The following is a 26,998-nucleotide window of genomic DNA, read 5'->3' on the forward strand; positions in this document are numbered from 1 at the left end:
AGGCAAAGCAAATCACGGTAGCCGCCATGTGATTCCCTTCTGCCCTGCAGGGTTGAACCAAGGGCACCATGCCACACCTCGCCCCGTTGGGTCAGCTGCCGCCGTGCAAGGCCTCTCGCCTCTTCTGCCCATCAATCAAGCGGAGAGGCCCCAGGGCCCACCTCTCCCTGGCCAGGAATCCTCCAATGGCCTCGCGGGCACCGAGCGATTCCCCCCCTCTCCGTCTGATTTTTCCTCCCTGCTTTAAAAAAAAGTCAAATAAAGTAAGTGCTGAAATGAGCGAGAGGGCTGCAGTCAGGCGGCCCCATCCTCTGCCTCTCTAGGGCCCGCATCGCCCCGATGGAGGGGAGACCTGCCCTGCACGCCCACCGACGGATCACCGGGGTGAGTGACCTGGCTGGGGGAAGGGGAGCTCCTGGGCTTACCTCCCTGGCCCCAGCCCACCCACTGCCTCCCTGCCAGGCTCTCTGCGCCGGCCGGCTGCCCCGGCTGGCGTTCCGGGTGGGATTAGGGGGATTAGACCTGCATGCGACTTGGGCAACCTGGAGCCGGCTGCAGCTCCCAGCTACCGTTCCTGCGGCCGGGGCAGCGCAGGGATGTCGGCCACTGGGCTAGCATAACCCCCCTGCTTTGAGGGTTTGGGGGGGATATCTCAATTTGTCAGGACTGTGGGTTCTGTCCCACCTCTGGGAGGGGAGTGGGGTGTAGTGGTTAGGGGGAGGGGCTGGGAGCCAGGACTCCTGGGTTCTATCCCGGCTCTGGGAGGGGAGTGGGGTCTAGTGGTTAGGAGGAGGGGCTGGGAGCCAGGACTCCTGGGTTCTATCCCGGCTCTGGGTGGGGTGTAGTGGTTAGAGTGGGGGCACTGGGAGCCAGGACTCCTGAGTTCTATCCCAGCTCTGGGAGGGGAGTGGGGTCTAGTGGTTAGGGGGAGGGGCTGGGAGCCAGGACTCCTGGGTTCTATCCCGGCTCTGGGTGGGGTGTAGTGGTTAGAGTGGGGGCACTGGGAGCCAGGAGTCCTGAGTTCTATCCCAGCTCTGGGAGGGGAGTGGGGTCTAGTGGTTAGAGCAAGGGGGGGCTCCTGGGTTCTAGTCCCGTCTTTGCTGTGGACTCACTGCACAATGCTGAGGCAGACCCAGCACTCCTCGGTCCTGTGACATCCCTGGCTACGAGCCAGGACCAACACTGGGCTGTGTCCCAGGGGGGTGCGAGGGTTCGCTCGCTCTCAGGAAGCAGTTGCACTAAGGAGAAGCTGCTGCCCCGGGGAGCAATAGGCAGCTTCGTGGGGGAGCCTCCAAGGCAGGCGAGGCCCGTGTCAGGCCCGGCATGGGCTGGGCTGGGGGCACTGCAGGCCCATGGCAGGAGGGTCCCCAGAAAAACAAGGTGCAGCCGGTGGGGTCTTTCAGGGACCCCCAGTCTCACCCAACTTGGGAACAAACCCTGTTGTACTGCCCCCCGCTCCTTCGTTCTGCATGGCCTCACTGGGGAGCAGTGAGCAAACCCCCCATTCCTGCGCAGTGACCAGCTGGTTCCAAAGGGACCCCCCCCCTTCCTAGAGCCACCGACTGAAGCGGGGCACTGCCCAGGGTCGGCCCGGTCCCCGTTCACACCCGCTAGCTGCTGGGACTTGGGGATGGGCCTGGCTAGAACTGGGGCGAGGGGATTAAAAGTTGTTAGAGAGCTTATTCCTTCACTCTCCCACTTCCCTGGTTCTTCTCACATGAACAGAGAGCAACAATACCCGAAGTCCGAAGGTGCAAACAATTCGATGTTTATTGGGGTGAACTTCCAGCAAGCTAAATACAAGTTCCTTTTTCCTTATTTTCGAATCCCAACTTACTTCCTGTTTGCCCCTAATTTATATAGTAATATTCTTAGCTATACATTAACCAATCATTCTACTAAAATTTAACTAACCAATCCTAACATGGATTAGCTAACCAATTATATCCCACCACCTTAATTAGTTTACACCCAGCAAAATTAATTATACAGCAGACAGAAGCAATCACAGAACCAGACAGAGACCATGCCAATAAACAATAGCAAAGTGGGAACTATAATGACAAAACAATACAGAAGTGAGGATTTCACAACTACATCTGTAAAGACATAAGAGTTTCCCAGCTGTGTCTATTGATAAGTGAGTTCTTACCAGACAGAAAACTATCAACCTCAATTTCCTTTTACAGCTTCTAGGCACTTCCCTTTCTCTGGAGGTGATAGGCACTATAAGGACAGGATTAAATTCCTAACAGCCCAATAGCACCTTATTTCAATGTGACTAGTTTGGAATGTGAGGATCTGACCATTCGCTTCCCAGCTTACGGCTGCATCTGTCGCTTAGCCAAAGGCCTTAGCCTAAGAACAGGGCCTCAGACTGTCACAGTGAGAGAAGGCCCTTACACTGGCAGACAGTGATTTTGATTCTTTCTTTTATACCTCTATAACTAGCCAAGTGATAGGAATACACCTAAATTCTTAGAGTATAGGCCTTTACAGACAGGCCTGAATATCTATATCCTAACACTCCACCCCTTTTTTTTCTTTTTCTTTTGGGATCCTCCTGCCCAGGTATCCCTGGAAAAGCATAGGACATATGGCGACACATTTCCTGATAGGGCCAGGCATCGAGGTGGAAGGTGTCGATGCTCCATCTGTCCCACTGCCCCTTGTGTAGTATAGTGCCCTGCACCTTCTCTCGTACGGGCATACCACACCTATTCCAATTAGTGTTCCAGACTTCCCAGTGTAGTGGGCCCGAGAAGGTTGGGTCCAGGTTGTCTAGTACACTTGGGGGGGCTTACTACATTACTTATAAGTTATAATTAGTGGCTGTTCTCTAGGGGGTTGTGCCCCCCTTGATCGTTTCCATATGCAATGTAACACACATATAGTTAACAATACACTAGCTGCTATGATACTCCACAGCAACACCAAGAGTCCTGACCACTGCAGTATGGTCCAACATCCTGGCCACCACCAAAAACACTGCTTCTCCTCCTTTGATAAGGTTAAAATTTTGTCAGCACCATCCTGTAGTGTGTATTGTAAGTGTGTCCAACTGTTGTCGCTTGCAGCAAGTTGCTCTTGTAATCTTTGTGTACTTTTGTCCATATTGTGTGTCCATTGAATATTCACAGTGAAATTTGGTATTGTCCAAACCAACTCAACTACTTGGTACGGTATCGGGTAGTAGGTGCTGGTTCGATTGTTTACAACGATTGAGTCCACTGATCCATTGGTGCACCATAGTCCAGGTGGCAGAGTATAGAAGTTCATAATTTTGTCATACACTGGAAGGATTTTGCCTCCTAGTGTTATATTGCAGGATTGCATACATTCCCAACAGAATACACCATACCCCATATACATTACCCCTAAATGCCCCCCCTTTGCAATAGGCCATTGATCCTGCTCCTCCATAGTCATAGGAGAGGGGCACATCCATATTCCTCCTCTGGATATACAACTGCTTAATGTGATGACAGTCCAATTTACCCCATTCCATGCCCCCCACCTATTCCCTAGTGGCTCCCAACGTGCTCCCCCTTCCCTACTTACTCCCATAGGGTACAAGGGAACCACCTTATCTGCATTTCCTTCCCATGGTATCATAGTAACAACTACACAAGAACTGTCCCCACAGGTCGGGGATATTATTTTCCAGGTAGATGGGTATGTTTTTGCAATTGTGGATAAATATGGGCTAGCTTCCCGATTCAATACTGAAGGCCATTGTTCTGACCAAGCATCTCTCATAATATCCATTAACATTATTAACTGAGCATTTTGAATACCTATGCACACTTCTCCCCATGTTAGTCTTCTGAAGCCATCTTCTACCCATGTCACCAGGTCCCCTGCCCAATGAGTTAACTGCAAGTTTACCTCTACTGCTGTCCTCCACCCTGTGGCAACTGCTGATAGTTGCTGTGCCATTAATTTATTAATTTGTTGTTGAAATTTCACATTTTGGCTTACTAATTGTTTGGTTACCCACTCGTCCCCCAGATTCCATGTACCCAGCATAGTGTTCCCAGCTGCCCACAATCCCCTTTTCCGACGACGATTCCAGGTGTGTCCCCTCACCCATGCATTGAATTGTTGTTTCAATCCTTTTATGTACATACTACAATTAGGATGGATTTGGTCCACCCACCATTCCTTGGGGCGTACCACCCATGTAATAGAGTGAAAGGACACGTTAAAAAGGTCTGCACCTGCTCCCACAATGGCTCCCAGACATTTGCTCGTCGGGGAATATTCTTGGCTCCAGGCTGTGGCCACTTTAAATTTGGATTCTTCCAACTTGGCATCCATATCACCTGTAGGGTTACATTCTGTAAAATGGTTAACTCATCGTACACCCAGCATCCCAAAGGGGATTTTACACCTAATGTAATATGTACATAACAATCACACCCTCGGGGATTATCTTCCATGGAAGTACCATTGTGGTTACATATGGTAACATCACACCCTAAATGTGGGGCCCTATTTTCCCAAGAGGGTTCATTTGCTCCAGGGGACCAGAGGGTTATATTCTTTGGACCCTCTGTAACAAACCACATAGCTGGGTAACTGTGTTTTTCACTATCGTTAATCATGGCAGCACCCAGGGAGTACCATGCAATATTTCCTGATAAATTTGATATTCTCCACCTGGTTGGGATTCCCCCACCCCCCATTCCTGCGCAGTGACCAGCTGGTTCCAAAGGGACCCCCCCCCTTCCTAGAGCCGCCGACTGAAGCGGGGCACTGCCCAGGGTCGGCCCGGTCCCCGTTCACACCCGCTAGCTGCTGGGACTTGGGGATGGGCCTGGCTAGAACTGGGGCGAGGGGATTAAAAGTGACGGCTGAAGGAACTTGCTCCCCCTTCCCCCTCCCCCCTCCCTCAGCCCCATTGTCATCTCCCACCCCTTTCGCCAGGCCGAGTTAAACAAGGGACCCCCCCCCACTCCCCAACTTTTGGGCTTCTCCAGAAAGGGCCAGAGGGAGGCGCTGCTGAGCCAGGCCCAGTTCTCCCCGCAGGGTGGCTGCAGAGCTAGGGAGTTTTATAACTGAGGCAGAGAGACAAAAACGGGGCGGGAGAAAGCGATGGAGAAACACTAGGGGGGTGGCAGGGGACGAGGGGGCTGGAAAATGCCCAGCAAGAGAGAGACTGGGTGTTTTCAGGCAGAAAGGCCAGTGGGTGCCGCCCGCTCCCCAACTGTCTAGGTCAGTGGTTCTCAACCTGCGGCCTGTGGGCCGTTTGCGGCCCATATGACATCCTCAGGGCCATACAGCCGGTCCTGGATGCGGCCCACAATGGTAAATAGGTTGAGAGCCGCTGGTCTAGGTGAAAGGTGGAGAAGCTGAGAGATGGGCAGAGGCCGTAGGGCGCACGCTGCGATTATCCAGCCACGCGTCCCAAACAAAGCCCGTCGGTGCCAGTTTTCCAGGGCGAGTCCGGCCGTGCGCTCACTGGTGAGATTTGTCTGCCAAGCCCCTCAGAAGGCAAATGGGCGCCTGCAGAAACAGCCCAACTTCGAGGCGCCGGAGGCTCTGAAGTGCCAGGGTTTGGAAGCTGGATGCCGAGGGCTGCCCGCCTCCCACCGCAGAAGAGAACCGACATGGGGGGGGGGGGCTGCAGCTGCGCTCCCCTGGCAGGGGGGCATGGAAGGGCTAGCGTGGGGGGAGCGGTGGGATGGCACTGAGCAGGTGAGGGTCAGGGGAGCGCCGGTGGCGTGAACACGATCCAGTGGCTGGAAGTTGAAGCTGGGGCTGGAAACAAGAAGTCCATTTTGAACAGTGAGCATGGCTGCGGGGGCAACCTGGGGTGATGGTGGTGCTGGGCCATTGCAGGGCAATGCAGTGACAGGACGCCTTCCCAGGGGGGTGGGGACCATGCCACCCTGCCCTCTGTTGCTTTTTGATCCTGGGCAGGAGAGATACTCAGCTGGCCACCCCCTTTCTCCATTCTGCCCGCTGGGGCGGGTTCCTTTCCTGCCTCACTGCCCTAGCTGCACCAGGCGGGCACAACTGGGCAGGTATGGTTGATGCTGCTGCTCTGAAGCCTCTGCTGGGCCGTGGCCTGTTGCTACGTGACATCTCCTCGTGGGTGTCTGGCATCATCTTCAATCTGGACCAGTCCCTAGGTCCTCAGACCCAGGCTTTGGCTAGGCCTCGCTGATTCTTTCTGCAGAATATCCCCGAGCTATGGCCCTGCCCAGCCGCCCACACAGCGAAACGCTTGGCCGGGTTCTCCTCCTCTCGCAGCTCGACTATTGCCACTGTGCTAGGTGCTGTACATACAACAGTCCCCGCCCCCCAGGAGATTATAATCACCGTTGACCAGACAGACAAAAGGTAGGTGAACCCCATTTTACAGAAAGCGGAACGAGGCCCAGAGACATTGACTTGCCCCTGGTCACCCCAGGATGTCTTTGCACCTTGCGGGGAGGGACCCCAGTTCTTGTCTGACCTGTAACAGGTTACACAGAGCTGGGCTTAGCGCTCAGATCTGCTGAGTTCCAACCCGGTACCTGAACCCCCAGCTCAGCCTGTCCGCTCCCTCCTGCCCTTTCTCCAGTGCCTGATGTTTCTTGGCCAGCGGTGCTGAGCCCTGCGGCTTTCAACAAAGTTATCGGCAGGCCCAGCGCCCCCCCCACCTCCCCCAAAACTCAGCCCCTGGTGTCCAGGCCTCAGACTCAGCTCTGTCCCCAGGTGTCCGGTGATGCCCCCCCTCCCTGCGAGGGACGGAGGCTCACTGTCTAATGCACATCCCTCACTGGGGAAAGGTTTTGCCGCACACGCTGGTCTTGCCCGCTTGGGCTGGGCTCAGCCCGTCTTCTGCAGCGAGCTCTGTAATCGGTGTCGTCCTCAGCACCTTCCTTCAAGGCCCATAAAGCTTCTGCTAACAGCTGCCCTGGTTGTTGAATTCTCCAGCCAAAACGCCCTCTCGTGCACCACGGTTCTCTGAGGTACAAAGTGTGCGCCAAACCCCGCCGGAGCCCTCCCACTGTCTTCGGAAAAGGGGAAAGGTTAAAAGACAGGCTCTGCCTGCTCCCCGCAGCGTAGGCTGACGAGTGAACTGGGATGGCTTTGGTTTCCTGCTGGAGTTCAGCTGCAGGGTGATATCTTGCAGGGTGCAGGTCCAGTCTGCCCACTCGGCCGTGCGGCTCTCTGGGGCCTGGAAGGAGTGGCTCTTTAGGGGGATCCATCTGCCTTCAGGACTCCCCCCCTTCCATTTGCAGCCTTTGCTGCTACTTTCCTTCTCTTTCTCTTCTCCGCCTGCGAGGCGGCCTTTACTTCTGACGCCATGTCATGAGTCCGATATGGGCTGATGACTGGGCTTCCAGCCCAGAGAGAGACCCCAGGTTCCTTCATGCAGTGCAGGGCAAGCTGTTGCATGCTCAGAGAAGCTATGAGAGAGGCAGGGTGCGGGGAAGGAGTATCTTTATCGTACCAACGTCTGTGGGTGAGAGAGACGCGCTTGTCTCTCTAATAGCCTGGGCCCGACACGGCTCTGCCACCACGTACGTCGCACACGGCGCCAGCCCGTGGCTGACCAGTGTAGCACCGCTGAGCACTCGGTTACTAGAGTCCCTGAGAGAGCCCAGCCCACGACAGACCAAGCCCAGAGCCTTGCATGGGACCCGGGAGTGAGCCTATGGGGCAGGGGAGCTTGCTGGGCCTCGGGGGCGCTCCAGCTGGGCTGCCAGGCATCGCTTTGGCTGCAGCCAGGTCAGGCGGCCACAGCGAAAGCTGGGAGAAGCTGGAGCCGCGTTGGGTGCATGGGAGCATCCGGTTTTCACCGCTGGGGCCAGCTGCGTGTCCCACCTGGGTGACCTGTGGCCAGAGACGCTCGACTGGCGGTGGGATTGGAGCTGCAGCTGCTCCTCCTCACTGCCCTTTCCCCTGGGCCCAGCGGGAGCCAGGTGCCCCCCATCCTGCAGGCAGGAGCTCCTGTGCTGGGCGCACAAGGATGGAGAGATGAGACACACTCCCCCCCGCAGCAGCTCATCTCACTTGTGACCTCGCAGAGAGGGGCTGGGTGCGGGGCGGGGAGAGCAGCTCGCGGCTCTGCCGTCTTCCCCCTCCTGCCGGGGCCGCGTCAGACCCCTGGCCATAGCTGCACTGACGCCTGCTCGTGTCTCTCCTCTCTCCTAGCACCTCACCTTTCCACTGCTCGCCACCACCCTGCTGGCTTCCTTCGGCTCCTCCCTGCTTTACGGCTACAACCTGGCAGTGGTGAACTCGCCGGCTGTGGTAAGAACTGGGTCCGTCTGTCTGTCTTTGTGGGGGAAAGTCGCTCCCTCCCCGGACTGGGAAATCCTAAGCCAGGCAGATACCTTGACCCAGCGGGTCTCCAGCAGGCAGATGAATTATACTGACCGCGGTGCGGCCACCTCTGGGGTGTTGAGCAGCAGGCCTAGGAGCAGGAAAAGAGAGGCAGCATCCAGGTGACGCTGCAGGGAGAAATGAGGGGATCAGGATGGGATCACCTGAGCCAGGAGGATGCCCTGCTCATACCCCGACTCTGACGAAACGCCCCATGGGAACTTTACTGACCATGACCGGGCAGGACCAACATTTACCCACCCCCACAGCGCCCCTTAGCACCATGGCTTAGTGCTGACGTGGAAGGAAGAGCCTCCCCTTACTAATTACCTTTGGGAAGTTCTCGCACTGATGCTAACAGGTCGGATCACAAAGCATCGTGGGGTCAGATCAGGGGCTTGGTAACCCAGCCCCCCCGGCACAGGGAGAAGCAGAGCGGGTTGAAGATTTCCCAGTAGAACGGTTTTGCCATTTTGTCGAAATCTAAACTTCCCAGGGAAACATGTCCTTTTTGACGACGTTTCACCGGGAAAACACTGTGAAGCCACGCATCGGCCCCAGTCGGACTGTTCGCTTTGACCTTGCCAGAATGGCCCGTTTCCGTTGGTCATCTGGAAACCGTTTTGGTTTGAAATCCGAGGTGGTTGTGGACAATATCAGATAACTTGGAAGGGAAGCTCGCGGCGTTGCTAAAACGGGAGGTTTCGACGGACCCGAAACGATGTATTTCCCGGAATTCCCTGGCGCAGGACATTTTGAAATTGGCTGTTTTCGTTCCTGGTTTGGAATGGAAGTGAAGTTTGAAATGTTGGGATTTCCCGCCCCCCAAATCCTGCATTTCAAGCCGCTCTGGTGCGAGGGGAAGCGGGACCAGCTCTCTGAGGTGTTGAGAGAGGAAGCCCTGAAATGATCAGAAGCTGGGAGTGTTACAGACACATTCAAAGACCCCGTAGGGCCGGCAATCCAAGCGCCGTGGGCACCCCGCTCTGCTAGCCCCCGTCTCTCTGCCTTGCAGCACATAAAGGCCTTCTACAATGCCACCTGGTCCCGGCGCTACGGGCAGAGCCTGAGCCAGGAGCTGCTCACCGTCATGTACTCGCTGACCGTCTCGGTCTTCGCCCTGGGGGGGCTGGTGGGCTCGTTTCCAGTTGGGATGCTCGTCACTCGATACGGGAGGTAAGATGGGTGCAGGAGGGGGGCAGGACAGGGGGCCCATAGGGGGTGCACCCGTAGCCTGGCTAGAGGAAATAGAGGGGAGGATGGTGGCTTGTCTGCCCCGGTGCCAGTCATGGGGTGCCCGCCTCTAGACCAGATGGAGCAGGGGGATGCCCAGCAAATGGAGTCAGCAGCATTAAGCTCTGCCAGGGGTAGCGGAGAGGAGAAGCCAGCCTGACACATGCCCCACTCTTATGGGGGCAGGGAGAGCTGCCAGGAATGCCCCCCCCCCAAGCTCCCCATGGGACTGGGATGGAGAAGAGCGGGGAACGGCTGTTGGATGGAGGAAGAGAGAGCACGGAGCATCCTGCGGGGGCGTCATGCCCTGCAGAAGGGGGGCCCATGCCAGGTGGAAGGCTGATGTCCTGCCTGCCCCCCTGCTAGGAAGGGCACCCTTGTGCGGAGCACGCTGCTCGTCTTCCTGGCCGGCTTTCTGATGGGCTTCAGCCGCTACCTGGAGTCGCCCGAGATGGTCATGGCTGGCCGCTTCGTCATGGGGCTGCATTCAGGTAACGCCCTGCGTGGGCTGCCCCACCGCCTCCCAGGGGCTCTGCCTGGCTCCGGCACCCAGCCAGGCCTGCCTCGGCGCTGGCCCTGCTCTGCCCCTTGCTAACCCAGCGCCGGGCGGGTTTGCATCTCCCTCTGCGGCAGGAACGGGACCCGCCGGTGCCAGCCCAGACGCGCACGTGGCCGCGGCTCCGTCCGCCATGGGGTTGGGCTGCTGCATGGGCGGGAGGAGGGGGGCAGGACGGACCCGCTGGGGCTGTGCCCTCCTGGGGGTCAAAGTGCCTCATGACCAAGAGGGGTGTCCCGGGATTGAACAGCCAGGCCCAGGGCATTCTGGGAGGAGAGGAGCTTGGCTGGAGCCTGCCCGGGGAGCTGCCCCTCCGTCCCAGTTGGGGTATTGGGTCTAGGGGGGATCCAGAGGGTGCCCTGCCTGGTGCCCAGTGTGACTCCAATTTCCTCCCCCGCCGCCTCCACATCCCGCGTGGCTGCTCCTTGCCCTGCCCATCTCCTTCTCCGCCCCAGGTATCTGTCTCAGCGTGGTGCCCATGTACCTGGGAGAAATCGCCCCCAAGACCCTGCGTGGCTTCCTGGGCCTGGTGCCCAGCATCTTCATCTGCCTGGGGGTCTTCTCCGCTCAAGTCCTGGGCCTGCCGGAGCTGCTGGGGGAGGTCAGTGCTGCTGAAATGCCCCTGAACCGCTGCTGCTTCCTCCCAGCCCCCATGAGCTCCGGCCCCGCGGGAGGGTGGCCAGGGATGGGGGCGTCTCCTGGGGGTCTCCAGGGTCCTGTGTCTGCTGTGCAAAGCGCTACGCTTGGGGAGGAAAAATCACATGCACAGCTGTGCACGGGGCCTGCCTGGATCTGCAGCTGGGCTGCTCTGACAAGGATCTCAGGGTTCCAGGGGCTCTGCCAAAGAGGCTGAGATCAGGCCGGGGAGTATTAACTGGGTGGCCGCACGTCCCACCCGGGAGGTGATCATCTCGCTCGGCTGGAGTCCTGTGTCCAGTTCCGGGTGCCGCACTTTAGGAAAGCGGGGGAGTCCAGCAGAGAGCAGCAGAAAGGATCAAAGATTTGGAAAGGCTGATCTCTGAGGAAAGGTTAAAACCCTGGGCATGTGTAGTCTGGAGATAGGAGGTCTGAGGGGGATCTGGGTACAGACTGCGCATCTGTGAAGGGCTGGTATCAAGGCGACAGGGATCAATTGTTCTCCATGTCCACTGAAGGCAGGACAAGAAGCAATGGGCTTAATCCGCAGCGAGGGAGATTTAAATTAGACATTAGAATCATAGAATATCAGGGTTGGAAGGGACCTCAGGAGGTCATCTAGTCCAATCCCCTGCTCAAAGCAGGACCAAACCCCAACTAAATCTTCCCAGCCAGGGCTTTGTCAAGCTGGGCCTTAAAAACCTCTAAGGATGGAGATTCCACCACCTCCCTAGGTAACGCATTCCAGTGCTTCACCACCCTCCTAGTGAAAAAGTTTTTCCTAATATTCAACCTAAACCTCCCCCACTGCAACTTGAGACCATTACTCCTCGTTCTGTCATCTGCTACCACTGAGAACAGTCTAGATCCATCCTCTTTGGAGCCCCCTTTCAGGTAGTTGAAAGCAGCTATCAAATCCCCCCTCATTCTTCTCTTCTGCAGGCTAAATAAGCCCAGTTCCCTCAGCCTCTCCTCGTAATCATTTTTGTTGCCCTCTGCTGGACTCTCTCCAATTTGTCCACATCCCTTCTGTAGTGGGGGGCCCAAAACTGGACACAACACTCCAGATGTGGCCTCCCCAGAGCTGAATAGAGGGGAATAATCACTTCCCTCGATTGGCTGGCAATGCTCCTACTAATGCAGCCCAATATGCCGTTAGCCTTCTTGGCAACAAGGGCACACTGCTGACTCATATCCAGCTTCTCGTCCACTGTCATCCCCAGGTCCTTTTCCGCAGAACTGCTGCTTAGCCAGTCGGTCCCCAGCCTGTAGCGGTATATGGGATTCTTCCTTCCTAGGTGCAGGACTCTGCACTTGTCCTTGTTGAGCCTCATCAGATTTCTTTTGGCCCCATCCTCCAATTTGTCTAGGTCCCTCTGGACCCTATCGCTACCCTCCAGCGTATCTACCTCTCCCCCCAGCTTGGTGTCATCCATGAACTTGCTGAGGGTGCAGTCCACCCCATCCTCCAGATCATTAATGAGGAAAGGTTAAAACCCTGGGCACATGTAGTCTGGAGACAGGAGGGAAACGTTTCTAACTCTACGGTGCTTAAGATCTGGAATAGGCGCCCGAGGGAGGTTGTGAAATCCCATCACTGGAGGCCTCTAGGAAGGAGGTTGGACAAACACCCCTCAGGGGTGGTCTGGGTTGATTTGGTCCTGCCTGAGCGCATCTCCCTGCCTGGCTCGTTGCAGGATGGATACTGGCCGCTCTTCCTGTCCCTGGTGGTCATTCCCGCCCTCCTGCAGCTCCTGCTGCTGCACTGGTTCCCCGAGAGCCCCCGCTACCTTCTGATTGAGAAGAACAACATCTGGGGGGCCACGGATGGTGAGTGGAGCCCTCCTGGCGGGGGGGGTGGTGGCTGATGTATCCCCTAGGGCCAGGCTGCTCCCAGAACCGGGTGAGGGGGGATTAGGTCTTACTGTGTCCTACCCCGTCCCAAATCCCAAAGAGACACATGATCCTGGAACTGCAGGCCCAAGAGCCCCCGGACCAGATTCTGTGCTGGTGCAAATCAGCTACGGCTCTGCTGACCATCCAGAGCACTGCCTCCCCCTCCCGGCCCAGCCAGCTGCGGGAAGGCTCCTGCCTGCTCACCTCTCCAGGGTCCCGGGTTCAAGCCGCAGTCCGTTGTGCTGCAGAGGTGGCTGCATCCTCCCCCAGCCCTGACCCAGCAGAGGGGCGTCCTCTGTGCTGGGGCTGCTGACAGGGGAAGCCGGGGAGGGCCAGGTGCGGAGGGGCATTTCCCTCTTTGTTGCACCATAAAGTGTCTGGGTGCCTCCAACCCTCCTGACGTCAGCCGCACAGCGCGATGGGGCAGGGCAGGGCCTGTACAGAGGGGAACTGAGGCACAGGGGCGCACAGCTGGGAATTGAGCCCAGATCGCCTGCGTCCCAGCCCAGTGCCTTCGCTTTGCACCGCTCTCCCCAGCGCTGCGCTGGTTCCTGGGGAAGGACGACGTGCGGGACGTGCTGGAGGAGATGCGGGAGGAGCAGCACTCGCTCTCCTCCGTGGAGACCATCTCCGCCTGGCAGCTCCTGCGGGACGGCTCCGTGCGCTGGCAGACCCTCTCTGTGGCGGTGATCAACATGGGCATGCAGCTCTCTGGGATCGATGCGGTAAGTGCTGCCAGGCCCACGCCCCATGCCCTGGAGGGGAGCTGCCCTCGGCCCCCCACGTCCCCTGCCCCAGAGAGGGGCTCCCCCAGGTCTCCCTGCACCTTCGGCCCTGGTGGGGAGCTCACCCCGTGCCCTGGAGGGGCTTCTGTCTCCCAAGAGCCTCCTGGCCCATTGACTCCTTGGCCTAGCAGGGAAATAGTCGTGCTGATCATGCAGCAGGTCCCTGCAATGGGGACCCTGGCCCAGGAGGAGCTAGGCTGAGCCCCCCCAGCTCGTCTCACCCAGAGCCAGCGAGCATCCCTGGGTCGGAACAGCCTCCAGTCCCATCCCAAGGCAGGCTTTGAACTGGCGACCGGGGGGCTCCTGCAGTGCCATGGCCAGAGCCCCCAGGGGTGCCCCCACCCCTGCTTGTGGTTCCTGAGTCCTGGGGGGGCCTCTCTCCCCCCAGCCCCACCACTGACCCCCTGCTGTCTCCCCTCCCCTCGGCAGATCTGGTTCTACACCAACACCATCTTCCAGCACGCCGGCATCCCGGGACCCGAGATCCCCTACACCACCGTGGGCACGGGTGCCATCGAGGTGCTGGCCGGCCTGCTCGGCGTAAGTGTCGCCGTGGCACCGGCAACACGGGGGGGGGGGGCGTGACCCCCACTGAGCAGTGTTAACCGGGGTCAGGGAGAGGTCACAGTGGGGGGCTGGGAGGGGATGCCGGTGGGGGAGAGGGCACCGGGGAGGGGTCACAGTAGGTGAGTTGGGGGACAGGAGGCAGTGCAGGTGGGGGGAGGGGTCACACTGGGGGAGATGGAGGTGGCAGGGGTGCAGGTGGGGGGAGGGGTCACAGTGGGCAAGGTGGAGGGGTGCTGGGGAAAGGGGTCCCAAGGGCTCATTCTGGCTCTACTAACTTCAGTGGAACAGCCCATAATAACCCCTGTGAGCTGAGGCCGTCGCTGGGCGGGGGGGCTGGTTTACGGCTTTCCCCCTCAGTGCCCAGCCGGCTGAGCTAGGAGCCCCCTTGCCCCCGGCTCCACCCCAGCCCGGCTTAGCCGGAGAGTTGGTGCCGCGCTGGGCGGATTTACAGCCCTCGGCCCGTGGGCGCCCAGCCAGCCGCTGGAGCTCAATTCGCAGGGCGGGCGGCCCCCAAGTGGCCTGGCCTGGGTGAGCAGCAACCCCGGGCAGGGACCCCAGCCCCTCAGCCCCCGGCCTCCCAGCAGCAAGCGGCCCCAGCCGGCGGGCAGGAGCCCAGCAGGCTGGCAGCGCCGGTGGGCTGATTGATCCGTGGCACGGACACCAACGGCCCCCGATGGACGCGCCGAGATTGGGTCTAAAATTACAAGCATTTGTTCTGCTGCCAATATCCCCCCTGCTGCTGCGGCTGCTCTGGCTCCCCACGCCCGCCCCACGCCCCAAAGCAGCTGCCTGCCTCCACTGGGCACTCGGGGCAGCTCAGGCCTGCCTGGGGCCAGCTTGGCCCCGCTGCTCCGGGTCACTTCTGCCCTGGGCCCTGGGATTCCAGCCCATGAGTGAAGGGGACAGGCGGCTGCTTCTCTGTCCCCTTTCAACATGCAAGGCCCTAGAATGCCGGTGGCCCCTGCTCTAACCACTAGCCTGCCCTCCCTCCAGGGCTGGGAAAAGAACCCAGGAGTCCTGACTCCGACAGTGCCCCCCCCCGCTCTAACCACTAGCCTGCCCTCCCTCCCAGGGCTGGGGAAAGAACCCAGGAGTCTGAGAGGTTACCGGGTAAGTGTCCCACCCTCACCCTCAAGCTCCTGAGTCAGCCAATGAGAACTGGGTCTGGTGACGTCATATATTGGTGCTGTGCGTTATTGACTGAGCGTGTTGTCGCTCTGTGCCCTGTGGGGCGGGTGGGTGTTGGGGGCGGGTGGGTCTCATGCCCTCTCCTGCTAACACGCCCCGTGCCGCTGGCTTTTCCCTGCAGTGCTTCACCATCGAGAAGCTGGGCCGGCGGCCGCTCATCGTCATCGGCTTCTCCTTCATGGGCATCTGCTGCGCCAGCATCACCTTGGCCCTGGTGCTGCAGGTAGGAGCGTCCCACCAGGAGGCGCCTCGCCCTGGCACCTCCCTCCCAGACCAGCAGGGCCAGCGCGCTAATCCCGGGTACCGCCCCCGCCCCCGCGAGCGCGGCTGGGCTCCTGTAGCCAGCTGTTTCGGGACACGCCGATGAGTTACATTGGAGTGAGGCTGGAGCAACCCACTGGCACCATTGCAGGGCAGCCAGGGGCCGGATCCTGCTCTGGGGCTCGAACCGTGAGAGAAGCTTCTTTAGCCAAAGCCACTTTGTGTCTGGTGCAGGCCGGGAGAGAGCTGGGTGCGAAGGGGGACTGCGGGTCTGGAGTGAGAGGCACCGGCACAGCTGGGCGGGCAGGACTGGGAAAGCATGGGGCTGTGGGTCGGGACTGAGGGGCACTGGCCGAGCTGTGTGAGGACTTTGCCTGGCATGTTGCAGCTGGTTTTCTCTCCCTCAGCCCTTCGGTTTCCCACAGAGCAGCTCCCCAGATTTGCTTTGCAAGGAGGCGGTAACTGGGCTGTTAGTCTAGCAGCGTACAGCCCCCCCCAGCTTCTGCACTTTCCCTCCCCAGGCTACGGTGCCCTGGATGCGCTACCTCAGCGTAGCCTGCGTCATCGGGATCATCGCTGGCTTCTGTATGGGACCAGGTGGGTGCCAGGGCCTCCCTTCTCTAAAACAAACAACGGAATGGCTGGGGGCTGCGTGTCGGGGCACCTGGGTGGTAGGAGGGAGCCTTAGACTGGACTAGCAAGCTGGGGGGCTGCAGGAATCCAGTGAATTGGCAGAACTGGGTGGAAGGAACTTCCCAGATTCAGCAATGGCCCAAGTACATGAAGGGTCAGGATTTTCCTTCCTCTGAAACATCAGGTGACAGCACTGATAGGGGCCGGGCCATTGAACTGACCCACCAGCGCTGGATACAGTGTGGTCGGATGCACCATGCCGGACTTGGTAGCCCAGTGGTTTGATCTGGTAGGGTAGGACGTGGCAGACTTGTCTGGACCAATGGTGGGACCAAGGATGCAAGGTCCTGGGATGAGACCCTCACACACCCAGATCCAGGGAGGGCTGCGATGAGATTGCTCCCCTCCATATCCCCCCCTACGTTTAGCAAACTCCTCAAGACCCTTCTGCACATGCTAATAAACTTCTCTTACTTACTTAGTAGGCGAATGGTTTTCCACCTTTAAATAAGCGTGGAAGTGAGAGCTCCCTAAAAATGATGAACGAGGCCTGGAATGGTTTACCCAACTGATGTATGAGTGGGGCTGCCAACAGATCTATAATTCATTCTCAGCCCAGAATTTATTTGCTGTAATTACATCTTTAATTAGGGTTTTAATGGCTCATTGTTCACAAACAATGATGAATCGGACTTAAAAATACATATATATATATATTTATTCCTGGCGAGCTGTGAGTAACAGTCCATCAGGGGCTGCTTTTCCCCATGTGAAATTTTTTTTGCATTAAGTATCTTCATTAAAGCAAAAAGAAAAGGAGGACTTGTGGCACCTTAGAGACTAACCAATTTATTTGAGCATCAGCTTTCATGAGCTACAGCTCACTTCATCGGATCTGATGAAGTGAGCTGTAGCTCACGAAAGCTGATGCTCAAATAAATTGGTTAGTCTCTAAGGTGCCACAAGTCCTCCTTTTCTTTTTGGAAATACAAACTAACACGGCTGCTACTCTGAAACCTTTATTAAAGCAGTGCATATGATTGCTTTCCTACTCTGGGAGGTTCTGGTCAAACCATCATGGTTAATATCATAACTGTACATATTGCAACAAACTCAAAGTCCCCTAGCTACTCAGGGTTTCAGGGCAACCCTGGGGATAGAACTGGCCTCTCGTGCTCCAAAAGCACAGGCCCCAACGCTTGAGTGAAAGGAGAATCTCCCTCAATTATTATCAGTATAGGGCAGATGAGACACAGTGGAACAGTTATGAGTTCACACACTAGATGGCAGTGGTGCATAAAGCCCCATCTTTTCTCTATGGTATTTTTAAATTCTTTTGAAATACTGTTTGAATTAATATCTTGTGGTATCTGGAGGTCTCAAATTGCTTTCCCCATGGGGTTGGATACAGGGTCAGTAATAGGATGCAGTCTTTCACCTTTAAGTAGCCAGTTCAAATCCAGCCACAGGTAAGCAGTGTCCAGCCGCCCTCACCTGGAATGAACAAGTGGTCTCAGCCCAGTTCTTGGTGGACAAATTGGGCCAATGAAAAATTTCCCATCAAAGCTATTTTTCAACAGCAATTCGTAGAGCTGATCAGAAAATGGTATTTCCATCCCACAGGAAATTCCAACCTCTGATAAAATTTGTTTTTGTTCTGAATTGGGCTAAAAAGTTGGACTGTTTCACCAAATGAACCATTCCAAAATGTTGTATTTGAAAACACCGAAAACACCTTATCAAAATGTTTCACTTGAATAATGTTAGGTTTCAGAGTAGCAGCCATGTTAGTGAGCTGTAGCTCACGAAAGCTTATGCTCAAATAAATTGGTTAGTCTCTAAGGTGCCACAAGTCCTCCTTTTCTTTTTTTGAATAATGTTGTTAATAATTTTATATATATGTAAGTCTAAACAAAAGTTGGAATGAAACAGAGTCGAAAGAACACACTCCTTTGGATTTTGAATAGTTTCTAAACTTTTTCTGCAGTAAATTGGTCCATCAAAAAAAAAATTTCAACCAGATCTAAAAATTGCATTTTCTACAACAAAACTTCATGAAAAGCGTCTGCTTTCTGCAGAAAACTTAGATTTTTCATCAGCAAATGGAATAGCTGAAACCCAAACTATTTCAGCTGTGAAATCCTGCCCCGGTGTCTCATGGGAGTTACAGTTCAGTTGCCCCATGGCCACTTTCTCCTCTGTGGGCTCAACTCCTCAGCTGGACTACATCTCCCATGGTGCACTGTGGCCAGGGACTCCCAAGATGCACCACCTGCCCTCCAAAAGGTGAGTCCATGGTGCATTATGGGAGATGGAGTCTGACAAGGGAACCTGGCTTATAGAGGAGAATGGGCGCATGAGAGACCTGTACTTCAACTCCCATAAGGCAACGCGGTGGAATTTCCAAATTGAATTATTTCAGTTTTCGAACTTTGGCCAAAAATCAAAATTTTAAGTGGAAAAGTTTGATTAAAAGGATTTTTCATTTTCGTCAAATTTTTCTGCGGAAGAACAAACCTGTTGTGACCGGCTCTCTGGACCAGCCCCCCCACAGCCCTATCCCCCGCCACATTAGCAGCCTCAGCAGAGAGGCCCAGCCCCGGGGCTGAGCTGGGTGCATTGGTGGGGGATGGGGAAGCTTGCCCTGCAGTAGCCCAGGCTGTACCTGCTGAATCGCTGGAGCCCGTTAGTCTCCAGGGCACCTTCGCAGGGACCAGCCTGGCGCTTGGGGGAGCGGCTGTGTGATGCGTGAGCCGTGTCTGGTTCTGGGAGGGGCAGGGCGCTGTGCTGGGGATTGCAGAGTCGCTGGAGAAACCCGTGCTTTCTCACCAAGGGCCGCTCCCCTATGGGCCCCGGAAAGGCACTTGCACAGCAGCTAGAGACTTGACCAGCCAGTTCGGCAGGCTGCTGGACCCCCGGTGGGGCAGGCCCTGGGGGCGGGGAGGGAGAGAGAGGGTCCCGATTCTGAGATCACTCACACACCTTTCAGTCCGGAGTCACTCCTGGTTCACACCCCAGACCCCGGGTTTCACCTTGGCCTTTTCCTGGGAGGCTCCAGGCTGGCACCTGGCTACTGACGCTCTTTACCCTCTTCCCCCACCGGATGCAGCCCAGAGGCATCTGTGGGACTCGAGCCCCCTGGCACGTGGTCTCCTCATGGGCACCCGCCGCAGAGACTGCTAACCCTCTCGTTGCTGGATTGCGATCCCATGCCAGCATACAAGGCATTTAACCCACCTCTCACCTGCCCAGCTGGTGTGCCCTTCCTGATGACCGCGGAGCTCTTCAAGCAGTCGCACCGCCCCGCTGCCTACATTGTGGGGGGGTCCCTGAACTGGCTCTCCAACTTCACCGTGGGCTTCGTCTTCCCCTTCCTACAGGTAATGACCAGCCATGGGTGTGGCCTGGGGTAGCACCCAGCAGCCCCAGTCAGGGATCAGGGTGCTAGGTGCTGTCCACGCACACTGGAAGATGGTCCCTGCCTCAGATAGCTAACAGCCCACCCATAGACGAGAGGTGGATACAGACAGATGGAGGAGCATGAGGGAATAATAGGACGAAATCAGAGGGCAGCAAGTTTTTAACAAGCCCAGTGAAACACAGTCTCATGCCACATGTTGTTAACCTGAGGAACTCACTGCAGCAGGAGATGAAGTCCTGATAGATCACTTCTGCTGCACCCCACTGCCCCATACACTAGGCCTGTTACCCTTCACAGAAGGAAACGAGGTTGGTTGGGCATGATTTTTCCTTGACTGTAAAGTGCGACATTCCCCAGAGTACAATCGGGACCAAAGAATAGCTGTGTCCCCTCAGTCCTCCAACCTGGGGGGTCCTTTACGCTGCTTTGCTCTGAGAGCTACCACTCCTGGTCTGCTCACATACAGCCTCCAGCATGCAAATCACTCCCAAGTCCCAGGTATACTGTCTGAGTGTTGTAGCCAGCCACTCATGAATTACACTGGAAAGCAGCACCAGCAAATTCCCAGTCCCAAACGCTCCCCAGAAATGTCTGGCTGGTACTGCCCGGCATCCTCCTGGACAATACAAGCTCATATAAAGTCTGTCATTTATTAATAGAAAATCATACACACCCTTCTTGCTACCTCAAATAGAGTTTCCCAAACACTTCAATTCAAACATGTTGCTTTAGATCAAACAAAACAACAAGTTTATTAACTACAGAAAGCTAGATTCTAAGTGATCACAAGTAATGAGGCATAAAAGTCAGAATTAGTTACAAGAAAATTAAAAGTAAAATGCAACTAATGCCAAACTTAACAAAACTAAATGAATCCAAAGCAAAGGTCACTCTCACTTGTCTCTTCAGTCCTACTGACTGAACTCTTTTCAGGCAGGATCTCTCCCCCAGTCCAATGCTTCCTTGTTCTTCAGCTGTTGCTGATGCCAGGGGTAGAGAGAAAGGTAGAGGCGATGTAGTACACTTTTACTCCTTTGCTATAGTTCCTTCCCTTCTTTGGGAGTCATCTCCAGCCAAGGTTCAGGAGACAGAAAGTCTGTGTGGGTGGGAACGGCAAGCTGTTCCTTTGTCAAGATGTAGATTTTTTTTCACCCACACCCTCTTTCCTGCCAAAGAATGGCCATTTAACCAGGTGATGGCCCATTTAATCTTGTGGACACCTGGCCAAGGCATCAGCCAGCCTTTTGTCTGTGAGGAACTGGTTTGTGGCTGTTCCCCAGACTTAGAGCATGTCTTAGCAATACCATATGGTAGAATCTTATAACTATACATACAATGTTGCCACACACATTTTACCAGAACAATAATGATCAGCAAATTATGAGTTTTCAGATGATACCTTGCAAGCCATACTTTGTACAAGATTTATCATAGGGGTTCAGACTGTCACAAAGTCCATGCTGGCAATTCCTCATAATCCTACTATCCTCCAGGGGCTTAAAACTGATTGTTTAATAATCTGTTCAGTATCTTTCTAGGTCTTGAAGTTAGGCTGACTGGTCTGTAATTGCCTGGGTCCTCTTTATTCCTCTTTTTGAAGATAGGTTCTGGGTTTGCCCTTCTTCAGTCCTCTGGGACTTCCCCCATCCTCCCTCAGTTCTCTCAAAAATAGCAGCTAATGGGGCAGAGATTGCTTCAGCTAGCTCCTTAAGTACCCTGAAGTGAACATCATCAGGCCCTGCTGACTTGAATACCTCTAACTTTTACCTCTTTAACCTGTTCCTTCCCAGTTCTGGCTCAAGATCCTTCCCATGTTAATAATAAGCGTGTTAAGCAGCTGGTCACCATTAACCTTCTGCGTGAAGAAAAATATCCTCTGGGGGGGCGTTCTATTGCTACAGGGGTCTCTCCAAGGGGCAGAATTAAACCACTGGCCAGGGACATCATGGGGGAGGCTCCACCTTCCTCTCTATCGGGTTTGCCCTACCTGGCCTCCTCACCTTGGGGCAAGGGCCCCACCCGTGGGAATGGATTTCTCCTGGCAGCCAGTCCCGTCCAGCAGGTCAGTGCCAGCACCCCATTGCGCACATGAGGGATGGAGGCACAGAGCGGCTAAGTGACTAGCCCATGGTCACGCATGGAAACTGTGGCGCAGCAGGGCCTTGAACCCAGGTCTCCTGAATCCTGGCCCAGCATCTTACCCACAAGCCCAGCCTCCCCCTGGAATTGTAAGGCACCAGCCCCTGCTGAAGGGGAGGTGCCCGAGGCTCAGTGGGGCGGTGAAACAGCCCCGTGGGGTGGGAGGCAGAGAACAGGACTAGGGGCACGAGTGGGCTGGGCCCCTCCAAGGTGGGATGCAGTGCTAGGTGGGCCCAGGGCCAGCTGGGAATCCCTTCTGAGGCCGCGTTCTCTCGTTGCTCCAGATGTCAGCCGGCGCCTTCTGCTACCTGGTGTTCTGCGGGGTCTGTGTGCTGGTGGCCCTTTACGTCTACATCGTCATCCCCGAGACCAAGAACAAAACTTTCATGGAGATCAACCAGATCTTCGCCACCCGACACCCCTTCCTCGCTGCCCCGGCCGGCGCCGTCAAGATGGTCCCGCTCGGCAGTTACGGGGCCCTGGAGAACAGCTCCCTGGAGCTCTCGGGATCCAGCCGGGAGTGACCCACTCTTCTTCCCCCTGTTGTAGCACCCCAGCCCTGGCGGGTCAGGCCAGGAGGAGGGCTGGGCTCAGATGCGGGTGGGGGGTGGTTGCTGAGGCTGCAGATTAATTCCCTTCCTTTAACCTCTTCCTGCCTGGCTCGGTCCCAAAGGCCATGAGCGGTCGGTGGGGTTGGAGGCGTCGGGATTGAGGGGAACCGGCAGTGCTGGGGGGGCGGGGAAGGAGGCCAGGGCTGCGACAGGAGATGGGCTGCGGGTCGGGTGTGAGGGTCGCTGGGCCCAGGCTCTGTCCCTCCCCATCCCACCAGTTGCCTTCTCCTCCAGGAGTCCCAGGGCAGCTGCTCCAGGTCGCTGCTCTCCAGCCCTGCAGGGCATCGGGCCTGGATCACCCTGCACCTGCCCTGCATGGCGGAGTTGGTGCCAGCCTGGGGCAAAGAGCCAGCAGGCTCAGCGGCTGCCCACTGTCCCCGTGGTCAGGGGAGAACCCCTGCTCCCCCCAGGGCCTCGGCTGCCACTGGCTGGGAGCCGAGTGGGGGCTCATCCCTGGGCACCAGCCTGGGCGTTGGAGTCTTTCCTCTCCCCACCATGAGCTCTCTGGGTTTTCCCCTTGGCACGGTGAGCCAGTGCCGTGGGTGAAGCAGCCGCAGCCGGCCCCACCTCTGGAAGCGGTGACATCACCGCGGTGGGCAGGTGTTGATTGGCTGGTGCTGCCGGGGTGTCATTCCTGGAAGGACCACCCTTGAAGAAGCGGGATCTTCTTGGAAGGTCCTGGGGCGGGGGGCAGGCGGATCCTGCCCGGGTCCTGGGTGTGACGCCCAGGGGGAGGGAGGTCCCGGGGAATTGAATAAAGGAAATTGCCTGTTCTCAGGCTGCAGTCGTGTGCGGTGCTGGGGGCGGGTCATTCCCTGGACCTGATTTGGGCTCCACAGTCCCCAGAGCGGTTGTCTCATTAAACACGGAGATACGTCAGCAGACCTATGGAACGGGGCTGCGGGTCGGGAGTGAGGGGCACCGGCAGTGCTGGGGGGGCAGGGAGGAGGCCAGGGCTGCGATAGCAGATGGGCTGCGGGTCGGGAGTGAGGGGCACCGGCAGTGCTGGGGGGGGCGGGGAAGGAGGCCAGGGCTGCGACAGGAGATGGGCTGCGGGTCGGGATTGGGGGGAACCGGCAGCGCTGGGGGGGGCGGGGAAGGAGGCCAGGGCTGCGACAGGAGGTGGGCTGTGGGTCGGGAGTGAGGGGAACCGGCAGTGCTGGGGGGTGCGGGGAAGGAGGCCAGGGCTGCGACAGGAGATGGGCTGCGGGTCGGGATTGGGGGGAACCGGCAGTGCTGGGGGGGGGCGGGGAAGGAGGCCAGGGCTGCGACAGGAGATGGGCTGCGGATCGGGATTGGGGGGAACCGGCAGTGCTGGGGGGGCGGGGAAGGAGGCCAGGGCTGCGACAGGAGATGGGCTGCGGGTCGGGATTGGGGGGAACCGGCAGTGCTGGGGGGGGCGGAGAAGGAGGCCAGGGCTGCGACAGGAGATGGGCTGCGGGTTGGGATTGGGGGGAACTGGCAGTGCTGGGGGGGGCGGGGGAGGAGGCCAGGGCTGCGATAGGAGATGGGCTGTGGGTCGGGAGTGAGGGGAACCGGCAGTGCTGGGGGGGGCAGGGAAGGAGGCCAGGGCTGCGACAGCAGATGGGCTGCGGGTCGGGATTGAGGGGAACCGGCAGTGCTGGGGGGGGCGGGGAAGGAGGCCAGGGCTGCGACAGCAGATGGGCTGCGGGTCGGGATTGAGGGGAACCGGCAGTGCTGGGGGGGGCAGGGAAGGAGGCCAGGGCTGCGACAGGAGGTGGGCTGTGGGTCGGGAGTGAGGGGAACCGGCAGTGCTGGGGGGGCGGAGAAGGAGGCCAGGGCTGCGACAGGAGGTGGGCTGCGGGTCGGGAGTGAGGGGAACCGGCAGTGCTGGGGGGGGCGGGGAAGGAGGCCAGGGCTGCGACAGGAGATGGGCTGCGGGTCGGGATTGGGGGGAACCGGCAGTGCTGGGGGGGGGCGGGGAAGGAGGCCAGGGCTGCGACAGGAGATGGGCTGCGGGTTGGGATTGGGGGGAACCGGCAGTGCTGGGGGGGGCGGAGAAGGAGGCCAGGGCTGCGACAGGAGATGGGCTGCGGGTCGGGATTGGGGGGAACCGGCAGTGCTGGGGGGGCGGGGAAGGAGGCCAGGGCTGCGACAGGAGATGGGCTGCGGGTCGGGTGTGAGGGTCGCTGGGCCCAGGCTCTGTCCCTCCCCATCCCACCAGTTGCCTTCTCCTCCAGGAGTCCCAGGGCAGCTGCTCCAGGTCGCTGCTCTCCAGCCCTGCAGGGCATCGGGCCTGGATCACCCTGCACCTGCCCTGCATGGCGGAGTTGGTGCCAGCCTGGGGCAAAGAGCCAGCAGGCTCAGCGGCTGCCCACTGTCCCCGTGGTCAGGGGAGAACCCCTGCTCCCCCCAGGGCCTCGGCTGCCACTGGCTGGGAGCCGAGTGGGGGCTCATCCCTGGGCACCAGCCTGGGCGTTGGAGTCTTTCCTCTCCCCACCATGAGCTCTCTGGGTTTTCCCCTTGGCACGGTGAGCCAGTGCCGTGGGTGAAGCAGCCGCAGCCGGCCCCACCTCTGGAAGCGGTGACATCACCGCGGTGGGCAGGTGTTGATTGGCTGGTGCTGCCGGGGTGTCATTCCTGGAAGGACCACCCTTGAAGAAGCGGGATCTTCTTGGAAGGTCCTGGGGCGGGGGGCAGGCGGATCCTGCCCGGGTCCTGGGTGTGACGCCCAGGGGGAGGGAGGTCCCGGGGAATTGAATAAAGGAAATTGCCTGTTCTCAGGCTGCAGTCGTGTGCGGTGCTGGGGGCGGGTCATTCCCTGGACCTGATTTGGGCTCCACAGTCCCCAGAGCGGTTGTCTCATTAAACACGGAGATACGTCAGCAGACCTATGGAACGGGGCTGCGGGTCGGGAGTGAGGGGCACCGGCAGTGCTGGGGGGGCAGGGAGGAGGCCAGGGCTGCGATAGCAGATGGGCTGCGGGTCGGGAGTGAGGGGCACCGGCAGTGCTGGGGGGGGCGGGGAAGGAGGCCAGGGCTGCGACAGGAGATGGGCTGCGGGTCGGGATTGGGGGGAACCGGCAGCGCTGGGGGGGGCGGGGAAGGAGGCCAGGGCTGCGACAGGAGGTGGGCTGTGGGTCGGGAGTGAGGGGAACCGGCAGTGCTGGGGGGTGCGGGGAAGGAGGCCAGGGCTGCGACAGGAGATGGGCTGCGGGTCGGGATTGGGGGGAACCGGCAGTGCTGGGGGGGGGCGGGGAAGGAGGCCAGGGCTGCGACAGGAGATGGGCTGCGGATCGGGATTGGGGGGAACCGGCAGTGCTGGGGGGGCGGGGAAGGAGGCCAGGGCTGCGCCAGGAGATGGGCTGCGGGTTGGGATTGGGGGGAACTGGCAGTGCTGGGGGGGGCGGGGGAGGAGGCCAGGGCTGCGACAGGAGATGGGCTGCGGGTCGGGAGTGAGGGGAACCGGCAGTGCTGGGGGGGGCAGGGAAGGAGGCCAGGGCTGCGACAGCAGATGGGCTGCGGGTCGGGATTGAGGGGAACCGGCAGTGCTGGGGGGGGCGGGGAAGGAGGCCAGGGCTGCGACAGCAGATGGGCTGCGGGTCGGGATTGAGGGGAACCGGCAGTGCTGGGGGGGGCAGGGAAGGAGGCCAGGGCTGCGACAGGAGGTGGGCTGTGGGTCGGGATTGAGGGGAACCGGCAGTGCTGGGGGGGGCGGGGAAGGAGGCCAGGGCTGCGACAGGAGGTGGGCTGCGGGTCGGGAGTGAGGGGAACCGGCAGTGCTGGGGGGGGTGGGGAAGGAGGCCAGGGCTGCGACAGGAGATGGGCTGCGGGTCGGGATTGGGGGGAACCGGCAGTGCTGGGGGGGGGGCGGGGAAGGAGGCCAGGGCTGCGACAGGAGATGGGCTGCGGGTTGGGATTGGGGGGAACCGGCAGTGCTGGGGGGGGCGGAGAAGGAGGCCAGGGCTGCGACAGGAGATGGGCTGCGGGTCGGGATTGGGGGGAACCGGCAGTGCTGGGGGGGCGGGGAAGGAGGCCAGGGCTGCGACAGCAGGGGGAGTTTGGCAGGCAGGACTAAGGAATCGGGGTGGGGGAGGGGGGTTGTGAGGCTGCAAATCAGTTTTGTGGATTCGCCCCTTGCTCAGACCTGATGTGGCGGCCTCTGTCCTGGGCAAGGGGAGGCCGAGGCTTGGTCAGCGGGAGCCGCCTGGCGGTGCCACCCGGGCGAATGACAGATCCCCACTCCCCCCATGTGCCCCTCGCTGAGCTGACTCCTGCAGGGGTTGGATGGGGATGGGAGAGGAGCCCGGCTCAGCCTCCTGGCCGCTCTCTGGGGACAGCCTGCCCGGGCAGTGGGGGGCCGCATGTTGCATTGGCCGGGCCCTCGGTCGGGGGTCCCTGTGCTCCAGGCTAGACACTCTCCCAGAGGGGATGTGCCACGTGGCACTTTGTCTGGTTGCTGGGATGGCACAAGCTCTGCGTCCCGGCGCCTCTTACCTGCCTGGGAGGAGGGAGGAGAATAGCAGCTCGATCTAGCGCAGGAGGAATCTCCAAGAGCCCCTGGGCGTCACTGCAGAGAAGCAGCCACACATTCAGCTCCAGGTCCCGGCCTCGCTGGGGATCTCAGCGGACGGAGCGGGATTCCCAGTCCCCATCTCTCCGGGCTCCACTCCCAGCCCAAAGCCAGATCTGCAGCCAGGTCCCGCGCAGGCTGGGGCGGGGCAAAGGGAGAGACTCCCAACTCTCTCCCCACTCCGGCGTGCTGATTTGAGCCTGGCCCCCTGTAACGA

General features: G+C 58.6%; 1 protein-coding gene across 1 annotated transcript; it reads left to right on the top strand.

Moving 5' to 3' along the window:
• The first annotated feature begins 288 nt into the window (after positions 1–288).
• Positions 289–22,245, top strand: LOC125640115 (solute carrier family 2, facilitated glucose transporter member 9-like). The gene is made up of 12 exons (XM_048858283.2): positions 289–384; positions 8,152–8,250; positions 9,338–9,498; positions 9,922–10,046; positions 10,567–10,712; positions 12,445–12,577; positions 13,181–13,368; positions 13,858–13,968; positions 15,305–15,406; positions 15,966–16,041; positions 19,330–19,457; positions 21,922–22,245. The coding sequence occupies exons 1-12, from the start codon at positions 340–342 to the stop codon at positions 22,159–22,161; spliced, it is 1,554 nt and encodes a 517-aa protein (XP_048714240.2). The 5' UTR covers positions 289–339; the 3' UTR covers positions 22,162–22,245.
• The last annotated feature ends 4,753 nt before the right edge of the window (positions 22,246–26,998 follow it).

This window comes from Caretta caretta, chromosome 7 (assembly GCF_965140235.1).
Source record: "Caretta caretta isolate rCarCar2 chromosome 7, rCarCar1.hap1, whole genome shotgun sequence".
Lineage (NCBI taxonomy): Eukaryota > Metazoa > Chordata > Testudines > Cheloniidae > Caretta > Caretta caretta.